Genomic DNA, 12,790 nt, shown 5'->3' with positions numbered 1-12,790 from the left:
TTTTAAATGATGACAGAGATCACAATGTCATACAAAGTTATTTTAAATGATGACAGAGATCACAATGTCATACAAAGTTATTTTAAATGATGACAGAGATCACAATGTCATACAAAGTTATTTTAAATGATGACAGAGATCACAATGTCATACAAAGTTTGGGTAGTTTCACCTATTGATAAGATAATGTCAACATATCTTATTATTTATTTTCAGGTTTTTGCAGAACAAGATCAAGACAAACAGGAAAAAGAAGTTCTGATGTATTGTTTGATATTACTTGGTATTGGTGTAGCAGGTTTTATAGGATTCTTTCTACAGGTAATTATATCTACAGGTAATTATATCTACAGGTAATTATATCTACAGGTAATTATACCCTCTAGGAGTGGGGGCATTCACCTTGTCCATCCATCTGTCTGTCCCATTGTCCATTTGTTCAACAAATACTTCTTTTACTCTTTTCTAAGATACTATTGAACATAATGACTCTGAATTTTTCAATATGCTCATGAATTGATTTAAATATTTTCTACATTCTTTTCTCAAGTAGCACCATTCAGAAGGACTTCATATTTAGTTAGCAGTGTTTCGGTGATGAATTGTAACATGGGAGGACTTTTGGGATCTGTAAGACACGTACTTCTGTTTTCTAATGCTTTGAATTACAAGTAGGAGAATGCCTAGCAGGAAAAGAATGCATGCAGTTCATCTTAAGGGGGTACCCAACACTTTGACTAAAATAGATTTGGCTTGTTTAATTTTCATAAAGTTTTGACAAAATATTTACTATGACCAGCTGACAAAAATATAAAAAGTTCCAAGAAATTTGAACCACAAAATTTACAGGAATAATTTCATTGGATATATAGCAGTTTAACACTAATTTTGATCACTGAGAAGCTTGATTTGATTTCTCTTTACTAATAGTATATGATTAAAACTTTCATCTGATTTTTAAAGAGTTGACTCCCTAAGGTGTTCTGTAACCCCTTAATGCAGTATTTTTATTTAAACGAATGGTACTGCTACCGACTTTTAAATGGCTGTTGTAAACATAGGATATACCCCTTGTAAAAGTGGATTGTGACATATATTTTTATTTTAAAGGCATAGCGAGCATTATTTTAAATTGTATGTCAAAATTCGCCTGACAGATTATATATTGAACACTGGCAGATAATATGAATTTCTCTGTTAGGCCAGGTTTTTTTAATTTGTTGGTTTACGGATCCACCGACCCTATTTTTCTGATTTTCAGAAAAAGAAAATACAAAAATACATTTCATGCTTTTTTATTCCCACCTAATCTAACAAATACATAATCCCTGAAATATAAAAATATCTGGGTAACAACTTTTACTGAAATTTAATTCTTTATTTTAGCATGTTAAAACTTTAACAGAAATGATTATAAAAGAATAAAAATCTAAAAATAATTGGTAGTGTTTATGTTCCTAAAAATAGACAATCAAAACTGAGCATGAAATGTTGTTTATGCAAATTATTTTATTTTTATGTTAAAAGCCCATTACACTAAGTTTTTCTTTTTTTTCATAATTTTGTGATATTTTTCATCTCATAGATAAATTGAACCCCTCCAAATGTGAAAGATGTAAAGTTAAAAGTAACAGATATCCACAAACATTTTGGAATTTTCTTGTTTCATAGATTTCAAAAATAAGATCCGTCCATTTGGATATCAAGAGTGGGATTGCCAGCCATATGATGAAACTTATATCCTAGTTTTTTTCAATCAGACAGGTCTTCATCGTTAGACATGGATGGTAAAGTGGTTTTTTTGTGCGACGTGTTTGCAATTTTATTTCACATTTTTTGTGCTTGAAGCTGATTATTTACTATGTTTCCTTAAAGTAAAAAGCAGCGAGTAGCTGGATTTCTTTCATTCAGGAAATTACCATTTATTTCTCGTTTGTCCGTGGTCATACCCCCCTTTTTACAAACTTAATTATTTGATGATGGGATTGTATGTTTAAAACCGCTGAGCAATAATGTTTGTAACTAAAAATTTTAAAAAAGCACACCAAATCTATTGTTAGTAAGCTGAAATATGTATTTAATCTATACATATTTCTGTCTTGTAAGATATTTCTTCTTTTTAGCTCACTGGGGCCCAAAGGGCCCCATGTGAGCTTATGCCATCACTTGGCGTCCGTCGTCGTCCATCGTGGTCGTCTGTCGTTGTCTGTCGTCGTAAACTATTTCAAAAATCTTCTCCTCTGAAACTACTGGGCCAAATACCTTCAAACTTTAACTAAATGTTCCTTAGGGTATCTAGTTTATAAATTGTATCCAAAGTTTTGATCCATCGACAAACATGGCCACCATGGCTAAAAATAGAACATAGGGGTCAAATGCAGTTTTTGGCTTATATCTCATAAACTAAAGCTTTTAGAGCAAATCTGACATGGGGTAAAATTGTTCAATTAGTCAAGATCTATCAGCCCTGAAATTTTCAGACGAATCGAACAACCCATTGTTGGGTTTCTGCCACCAAATTGGTAGTTTTAACAAAATTTTGCAGATTTTTGTTATTATCTTGAATATTATTATAGATAGATATAAACTGTAAGCTGCAATAATGTTCAGCAAAGTAAGATCTACAAAAAAGTTAATCTGAACAAAATTGTAAATTGACCCCTTAAGGAGTTATTGCCCTTTAAAGACAATTTTACACAATTTGTTCATCAAGTTTGCTAACATTTAAAAATCTTCTCCTCTGAAATACAGGTGAGCGATTCAGGCTCTTGAGAGCCTCTTGTTGTTTTTTTTCGACCGACTGACCTGACTTTTTCACCTTAACCAACAAATTAAAAAACCTTGGCCTTACGAAGATACACAGTTTTCACAGTAATGTCATTTATTTATAAAACTAAAACAGACATATAGAAGCATTATTAATTTTGATAAATTCAGTATCTTGTTTAGAAATTTGATTCAAAATAACCAGCTTTTCCAGAATCCAGTTTAAAAATCAACAAACATTCAGAAAAAAAAAAGAAATTGACATGAATCAAGTTATTCAGAAAAATTCTGTAATATTAAGATTGTTAAAATTGTCTACATACAGATTTTGAATTGATCAGCAAACCATTTCAGATATTCAACTTCTGTCCATCTTAAAGTATTGCTTATTATGAAACTTGTAATTTATAATTCCTTTTCTGTTTTATTAATAACAAAAAAAAATAATTCATATAATAATACTGTGTAGAATCTGAAAAATAAAAATCTTTTACAATTATAGAAAAGTCAGATGCCATTAACAAACATTTCATCCATTAGGGTTTAAAGAATTTAGACACTTTTTTATAGAAATTTGTATTTGTTTTGATATCATTAAAAATGTAAGACTATGTTTTACAGGGTGCCATGTTTGGTAGATCTGGAGAAAACTTAACCATGAGAATCAGAAAGAATACATTCAGGGCAATGATAAGACAGGTAGAATTATGTGTTATTTGGCTCTTTTTTATATATTTTATGCTTTCACTAACTGGTTGGGTATTTGTGGCATATAAAAGTATGCTTACACATACTGATCATATAATGAATATACAAATGAATGCATGCTTCCATTCTTTGAATGATCCCTTCAGTTAAAAGGCATGTCTTTATTTCTTTAATGGGTATTGGTCTTGATATAACAAAGCCATGTCTCATACAATGCCAGTTCAGAAAGGCACGTAAGTACGTCCGTATGTCCGTACGTCCCGAATTGGGTTCCGTTCTTTAACTTTAGTTTGCCTCAACCAAATTTTATGAAACTTGTACACAATGCTAATTACCACAAAACACAGATCAAGTTTTAATTTTGGTGGTGTCACTTTTACTGTTATATAGTTATGCCCTTTACTAATGGAAAAATTGCTGAATTTTTCGTTTCCGTTCTCTCACTTAAATTTGCCTCAAGCAAATGTTATGAAACTTATACACAATGCTTATTACATCAAAACTCAGATCATGTACGAATTTGGGTAGCGTCACTTTTACTGTTCCTGAGTTATGTCCCTGTATAACGTTATATGCAAGCGCAGTGCTCGAAACTAAAGGTCGTCCAGTCGCTACAGGAGACCATTTTACGATTTGGACCACCAAATTTGATGAAATAGGAACAGATACTGGCCCAAATAAATTCAAATCGGGCGAGTTTCTGCAGTTCATGTTTTTTCGGTAATTTCCCTTTGCTAAAAATATCTTTCTACTGTTTCTTTCTTATGGCCTCAAATAATAACGTTCTGCTGAAGAAGAATACCTGATACCAGTGTCACCTGATGATAGTGACCAATAAGATTCGTTTCACTTTCGTGATAATAATAGAAACCAATAAGAAGCCTTGCTGCTCATGACGTTGCATGCTGAATTTGGTATCTCTCTCTAGACCCTACTCTTACAACAATGTCCACAGATTTCTTGAAGTCTTTTTAAGAACATACATCAGAACATTTTTTCGGCAAATAAAATTGTTACCCAATCAATATTGCCTTAGGTGATGTTCCATCCATTTATTGCATTAAAAATGTTATATTCCTTTCCAAATCACTTGTCAAACATTGTTTGTTTTTGTAAGTTTTTTTTTATCCGCCATTGAAATATTTATACTAATCACTGATCGGAGGTGGATCAACTATGAGCGATATCTGTATTTTTACGATGATAACTACAGACAAACAAATGAACAGCTGACATAAGAATAATGATCCCAAAAGTGAAAAATACTCTTTCCATACGCTTAAAAGACATTTGTTTAGAACTCCCTTTAATTAAATGTATATTTCCATGTGAATGCACTTTCAATTTATTGATTAAAACTGCTAAAATTTAGACATCCTTTTAATGAGAAACAATGAATTTCATAAACAGAATAGTTTTCTTCATTGAATTTTAATTGATGAGTTATTATTTCTTTTTCTTTTTAATTTAAAAACAAATTTCTTTAATATTGATAGATATTTAGTTGGTAGCTTCTTACAAGTGAAAAAAATATGCATGTGTAGCTACATGTGTAAATGACAATTTAAGACATAAACTGAGAGAACTGTTAATTTCATAATAATTGTATTCACATGTATTTTTTTAGCAATATATAAAAAGAATTGAATAAAAATAAAATGCATATGGTCCTTATTATTTTTGTAAAAACCAAACATTATAGGCCATGAGCAAACAAGGACTTCTCTTTTAAGTCTTGCCACTTCTTCCTATCAGTTTCAAATAGAGAAGTCACTTCTCCCTATGATTGTAAAATTGTGTGAACCCTGATTCAGGCTATGAATTAATCATTTATCATTTCGATTTAGAGGTTTGGCCTTTATTTAAAAACCATGTTCAGTGCTAGAAAAATTCAACATAACATGTACAAAGGATTCTGAAATTAATCAATGTGCCTGCACATGTCAAGGTCATTGTTCTGTTCTGTTCTGTACAGGTATAATTCCCCTTTTTGTCGAGCCTGCGACTTTTGTCGCAAAAACGAGACATAGCGATCCTACATTCCGTCAGCGGCGTCCTCAAATATTCACTCTGTGGTTAAAGTTTTTGAAATTTTAATAACTTTCTTAAACTATCCTTGTTTTCTACCAAACTTGGACAGTAGCTTGTTTATGATTATAAGATAGTATCCAGAAGTAAATTTTGAAAAAAAAAAAAAAATCTGTTTTTTCGGTATTTTATTTATAAATGGACTTAGTTTTTCTGCCAGTTAACATTACATTCACTCTGTGGTTAAATTTTTAAAAATTTTAGTAACTTTCTTAAACTATCCTGGATTTGTACCAAACTTGGACAGGAGCTTGTTTATGATCATAAGATAGTATTCAGAAGTAAATTTTGAAAAAAAAACAAATTTCTGTTTTTCGGTATTTTATTTATAAATGGACTTAGTTTTTCTGCCAGTTAACATTACGTTCACTCTGTGGTTAAAGTTTTTAAAATTTTAATAACTTTCTTAAAATATCCTGGATTTCTACCAAACTTGGACAGAAGCTTGTTTATGATCATAAGATAGTATCCATAAGTAAATTTTGTAAAAAAAAAATTCCTGTTTTTCCGTATTATATTTATAAATGGACTTAGTTTTTCTGCCAGTTAACATTACATTCACTCTGTGGTTAAATTTTTAAAAATTTTAATAACTTTCTTAAACTATCCTGGAATGTACCAAACTTGTAAAAATTTATTTCTTGTTTTTTCTGTATATTACTTATAAATGGACTTAGTTTTTCTTCCAGTTAACATTACATACAGTCTACAGTTAAAGTTTTTAAAACATTTATTAGATTCATAAACCATTTCATTAACTGTATCTATTATGTGCATTCCCCTTTCACACTGAAAACATAGACAACAGCAAAAGTAGGCGAGACACTGGGTTCCGCGGAACCCTTACAAATTTTTTGAATCATAGCCCTCCTACTTAGGATAATGATTTCACTTAACTTAAGCTTATATTTACAAAATGTGAAAAAAGTTAAAAATCAAAACTGATTTCGAAAAGGATGTTTATGATGTCATGAATGGGAAAGAAGTCTTTGAATTTCACTATATAAAGATTAATAAAAGATTGTTGTATTTTGTTTGGGCCATTAAAATTCTATTCGGGCTACCAAAATTTGAGTCTCTGAAAAAATTGGTGGCCCAAACTTTCACATTTGGACCAACATGGTCAAAAAATGAGTTTCGAGTACTGAAGCGGGTGCATCATCTGTGTCCCATGGACACATTCATGGGACAGATTCCCCATTTATTTAGATGTGAATAAGAGAAGATTTTGTTTTTCATCATAATGATGATAATAAACAAGAAGTTATCATTGAAATCGGCATTGTACGAGTACATTTTATCATCAAGATCGTATATGAAATTTTAAATTGATGTGGAACACTGAGAGAAAATGACACCTTACTCGAATTATGGCTTGTCTCTTATAAATGGATACATTATTGAGGTAAGGCTGGTTTGCTTATCTACATATCTACATACGGCGATCTTTGTAGCTTTCAATCCTTGCATGTACAAATTAATTATTGTTTGTTTTTAAATAAGAGATTTCCTGCATGATGCATCTGAAATGGATGAATATTTACACCTTTACAATATATTATATCAATTTCTATAAATTTTTTCACATCCTTGCCATGCAGGATTCTCGTTGACATAGTTAATAAAACACTGCTTTTATAGTTAATCACAAATTTTGTCTTGTTTGCACATTTTTGTAACTACCAATGTACATTTGGTTGATGAATTTATAAAATGGATGTTGATTGTGGTCAGATCATACATTCATTTAGAGCAGTAAGTAATGATTCTGTTCTGTATGTACTAACAATCATGGGCAAAGTTACAGTCAAATTTTGTTTATTACCCATAATGCACAATACATGGGTATAAGTTGTGTCTGGTACAAATTTTCCAGCGAATAATTCCCTATATTTTTTGTGGAGGATAATTCTGTGAAATCCAGCTAAAGCCAGATTTTAGTAACAAATTGTTAATGTTTTCTCTGAATATAAGATCTGAAAGGTTCTTTTCAATTGGCTAGATAGGAAAATCTATATTTCTACTGTCCAATAATTTCTTCTGTCATATCTTGCTTTGCTATAATATACATATTCAAATAATCTATTTTCATTAATCTTACTGTTAAAATTGAGATATATGGGAAGAAACTGAGGAAAATTCTTTGAATTTTGTAAAATAATCCAAAATTGGGTAGTTGTTTTGAAGTAGTCTTGACTGATGTTTTATGCCTTAAATTGTATATTTCAGGATATATCCTGGTATGATGATCATAAGAATGCTACAGGTGCTCTTACTACAAGACTGGCAGTTGATGCTTCTCAAGTACAAGGGGTATGTATGGATTGCTCACTATTATTGTACAAATATAGGAGATATATTTTAATTTTTGTTTATTATAATTATTAATATTATTTTATGAAATTTTGATTATTCAAGAAGATTGTCTTCAAATTCTTTTGCAAGTTTATTACATAAGTAAAAAAAAAAATTTAAAAGTATTTATTGAAAAGTTATTGAACAAATGGAAAACAATATTTGATGGCATCAATTACTTACTTCCTGTCTTACACAAATATATAAGTGGTAGGTATTCTTCAGGTTTGTACTGCTCTCAGAGATACAACCGACAAATTACTATCATTACTAAACACACCGTTTATTTGGAATCATTTATATTTCAGTGTTTATTAGGAATCATTTATATTTCAATGTTTATTTCTTAAACTGTGTTTACAAAACAAATGTAGAATGATTCAATAGTATCCCTTGTTTTACAGGCTGCTGGTGCAAGACTCGGTAGCCTGGTACAAAACGTTGCCAATATGGGAACAGCCCTGGTTATTTCTTTTATTTATGGATGGCAACTTACTCTTGTTATCATTGCATTTTTGCCTGCGATTGCTGTGGGTGGAGCATTACAGATGAAAATATTAAATGGCGTTGCTGGGCAAAATAAAGAAGCATTGGAGGAAGCAGGCAAAATTGCTACGGAAGGTGTAGAAAATATACGGACAGTCGCATCATTGACGAGGGAAGACAGGATACATGATATATATCTTGAAAGTCTGAGGGGACCATATCAGGCTGCTCTTAAAAAGGCACATGTGGCAGGATTTGCTTTCTCCTTTTCACAATCTGTTATTTTCTTTGCCTATGCTGGAGCTTTCTTTTTTGGAGCATACATGATCAAAGAAGGGGAAATGGACTTTGTTGATGTTTTTAAGTAAGTTTAATTTTAAAGTACCCTCTGCATCTAAGTGTGTGTGTCAGCTTCCACAGCCACATCTCAGTAACTACCCATATTTAGGGTTCAACTATTTTTTGTATATTTGAAGATTTATGTCCACATTGGTTAAGTTTTTCATTGAAGTTCATATGTCTTTCACTATAAGCACTAGGATAATCTAAAGTTGCTTATATATACATATTATATGAGAAAAAGGTCTGCATTCAAGTATAAGTAGCTCACTATTACCTACATTTTCTGCTTCTTTGCCTTTGGTTGAGTTTAACTACAAACTATAACTAATAGGAGGTTCATTTCATTTTGGGGAATATATCAGCATCCAGACATCATCCATAAATTTTATAGATATGTATTTTGGGAGTATATCAGCATATGTAGGTCACTGTGACCTACATTTAATGCTTCATTGTCTGTGATTAAGTTTTATATCTTCATTGTCTGTGATAAAAGTTTTATATCAGAAGCCATATCTCGTTATCTGTAAGAGATTGGATCATCTTACTTGCAAAGTTATTTAAATATTATTGTTGGGAGTAATTCAGCATCAGGCAAAAATAGGTCACAGAATACGTTTCATTCTTTAATTTACTGAATTTGTATGTCTGTGAAAAATTGGTAATAGGATCATTTAAAGTTATATATAGCTGTAGCTTGTGGATTTATAGGTAAGCATCAAAGTGAAAGCAGATCACTAAGACCTAAATTTCATGCTCCATTGACCTTTTTGTCGATATAACGAGAGGGTGTTTATCAACTACAATCTCAGCGAAGGGTGACCAACCATTGATAATCTGTTTATTGCTGTTTTCTTGGCACCATCAATGATGTAGGCCCATGACGTCATACATTTTCTTTCTACACGACTGAGAAAAACCCATATCATTGGAGTAATGAGATATAAAAAATTATCACAAACAAAAGATCAAAGTGAAATTTTAGAAAATAGCAATAACAAACTTTATGATGAATTATCAAAATATTCTAGCATGCAATAATATTATGGAATCTCATCTTCATTTCCAGACGTACATTTTTAAAAGTTGAAAAGTGGGCAAAATTTCCATTTGATAATTATAATTCCACTTTACATTAAACAATCCAATATAGAAAGCATCATTTATGCTGTTTCTAGATTCATTGAGATTTATCTTGGTTTGAAAAATAGATTAGAATACATAGCCATAAAATATGTTTTAACTATAGCAAATGGTCAAGAACAATTTAGGGTATATTTTGCAACTAGGTTTATCTATGCTGTTACTCAGAAAAAGAATTTTACGCCTTCAAGTTTATTTTTTACCATCAAGATTGAGCTTTGACATACTTCAAGAAGGAATTATTAACTATTAGAGTACTACAATCAGTGTGATTGATTTAGTGTTTACTCATAATTACTTGATATTCAATTGAGTTTAAGCTTTATTTATTTTTTAGGGTATTTTCTGCCATTGTTTTTGGAGCTATGGCTTTAGGACAGGCCAGTGCATTTGCACCAGATGCAGCTAAAGCCCAAGCCTCATCAGAAGTTATTTTCCCACTGTTGGATACAACACCTACCATTGATGCTGAATCTGAAAATGGAGAGAAACCACATGCTGTATGTATATAGGCATACAATACACTTACATTATTAGATAATATAAAATTTAATATTATACCTCAACTCCTGAGGAGTGGGGGCTATACTGCAATCCGTCTGTTTAGCAAACAAATCTTCTCGTCACACTTTTCACAGACTACTGCACAGGATTACTTCCCAGCAGCAGCTTGACAGTGATGAGTTGTAACATGTGAGCACTTGTTAGATCTGTCAGATGCTTACTTGACAGTAATGAGTTGTAACATGTGATGACAGTGATGAGTTGTAACATGTGAGCACTTGTTAGATCTGTCAGATGCTTACTTGCTGCTTGCAGATACTTTGAATTTAATATACTACTGAACAGAGTGACTGCATATTTTGTCAGCAGCTCAATAGTGATTAGTTGTAAAATATGTGCGCTCTTTGGATCTGTTAGTCACCTATTTCCTAGTTTTTTTGTCATATTTACGAGGAAGTGAAAGCTAGACTAAATAATGTGCTGTTACCAACGGCTGCGTCGTTGTCAACAATTTGTAAAAGTTTGTGATTAGATCAGTTTAAAGGCAATTCTTTTTATCTTAACCGGCTCAATTGATTTTCATTCACTAATGTAAAATGTTAAATTTCAGGAAACAGTAACCAGTACTGTCACATTTAGAGACTGCAAGTTCCGATACCCTACTCGTCCAGATGTTGAGGTCCTACAGGGATTGTCTTTAACGGTAGATCCAGGACAGACCCTGGCATTAGTGGGGACCAGTGGATGCGGAAAGTCAACAACAGTTGCCCTGATAGAAAGATTTTATGATGTAGAGGCAGGATCTGTGGTGAGTAAGATTTTATTGTGTAGAGGCAAGATCTGTGGTAAGATTTTATCATGTAGAGGCAGGATCTGTGCGGAGTTAGATTTTATAATGTGGAGGCAAGATCTGTGGTGAGTAAGATTTTATCATGTAGAGGCAGGAAATGTGTAGAGTAAGATTTTATCATGTAGAGGCAGGAAATGTGTAGAGTAAGATTTTTTAATGTGGAGGCAGGATCTGTGGTGAGTAAAATTTTATGATGTAATGGCAAGATCTGTGGTGAGTAAGACTTTATCGTGTAGAGGCAAGATCTGTGGTGAGTAAGATTTCATGATGTAGAGGTAAGATATGTGGTGAATAAGATTTTATGATGTAGTGGCAACTTCCTGTTTACCAAAAACTTATATAGTCCAACACATATTAACCATGTATGAAGTTTTCGTCTCATTTTCTAGGGAACTTAACATAAGAGCTTCATGAAATTGTTATCTGTCTTCATGTGATAATGCTTTATTGTGTAATGCAGTTTCAGATTCGTCGATCCTCAACTTCCTGTTTACCCAATACATATATTTTCTTACACATAATTGCCATGTATGAAATTATCTTTGCATTTTTAAGGAAACTACAAATAAGAGTTTCCTGAAATTTATTGTCAGTCTTCATGTTATAATGCTATACTGTGTACATGTTATAATGCTATACTGTGTACATGTTATAATGCTATACTGTGTACATGTTATAATGCTATACATGTTATAATGCTATACTGTGTAATGCAAAAATCAGATTCATGATCAAAAACTTCCTCTTTACTGAGTACTTATATATTCTTACACATAGTTACCATGTATGAAATTTTCGTAGTGTTTTTCTAAGGAAATACAAATGAGACCTTACTGAAATTTGTTTTCAGGCTTCACGTCAGCATGCTAAACTGTGTGATGAGTTTTCAGATTCAACGCTCAGCAATTTCCTGTTTACTGAATACTTGTGTATTCTAACACATAATGGCCATGTATGAAATTGTCGTCTCATTTTCTAGGGAACGACTACTAAGAACTTCCTTAAATATGTTATCTGTCTTCATGTGAACATGCTGTACTGAGTCATTTGTTTTCAGATTCATTGCTCATCAACTTCCTGTAAATGGAATTTTTAAAGCAGAGGTATCATTAGTGAGGAAGCTCACAGTTTTTATACTTGTTCCTACTGATTTTTTAGGCTTCCCCATAGCAAAACATGTGAAAGCTAGGCCCACATTTTTACATTTAGATACCTTCTTGTTGGATAAAATAAAGATTTGACTAATGACAAGGAAAATTGCATGTATAAAGACATATTACTTTGTTTTATTTATTTTCAGTTGCTTGATCAGTATAACGTGAAAGATCTGAATGTACCATGGTTACGATCCCAGATAGGAATAGTGTCACAGGAACCCATATTATTTGACTGTAGTATCAGAGACAATATTGCTTATGGAGACAACAGTAGAACACCAAGTATGGACGAGATAATCAAAGCGGCTAGGAATGCTAACATCCATGAATTCATATCATCTTTACCAGATGTAAGTAATAGACACTTTGACTTGAGAGGGGTGTAGAATCA

General features: G+C 31.9%; 1 protein-coding gene across 31 annotated transcripts in view; it reads left to right on the top strand.

Moving 5' to 3' along the window:
• Positions 1–12,790, top strand: part of LOC127731065 (ATP-dependent translocase ABCB1-like) — an 85,468-nt gene that overhangs the window by 53,966 nt on the left and 18,712 nt on the right. For 28 of the 31 annotated variants that reach the window (XM_052239873.1, XM_052239888.1, XM_052239887.1 and 25 more), the window contains 7 exons: positions 217–321; positions 3,388–3,465; positions 7,792–7,875; positions 8,322–8,767; positions 10,226–10,388; positions 11,003–11,200; positions 12,543–12,749. In XM_052239873.1, the coding sequence (XP_052095833.1) occupies positions 217–321; positions 3,388–3,465; positions 7,792–7,875; positions 8,322–8,767; positions 10,226–10,388; positions 11,003–11,200; positions 12,543–12,749 (1,281 nt within the window). The remainder of the gene's footprint in view (positions 1–216; positions 322–3,387; positions 3,466–7,791; positions 7,876–8,321; positions 8,768–10,225; positions 10,389–11,002; positions 11,201–12,542; positions 12,750–12,790) is intronic. The other 3 variants (XM_052239875.1, XM_052239885.1, XM_052239874.1) reach the window with 2 other exon arrangements.

The sequence above is a fragment of the Mytilus californianus genome, unplaced genomic scaffold (assembly GCF_021869535.1).
Source record: "Mytilus californianus isolate M0D057914Y unplaced genomic scaffold, xbMytCali1.0.p SCAF_2, whole genome shotgun sequence".
NCBI classification, from domain to species: Eukaryota; Metazoa; Mollusca; class Bivalvia; order Mytilida; family Mytilidae; genus Mytilus; species Mytilus californianus.
Note: the sequence above shows the minus strand (reverse complement) of the source record. Positions and strands in the feature narration are given on the sequence as shown.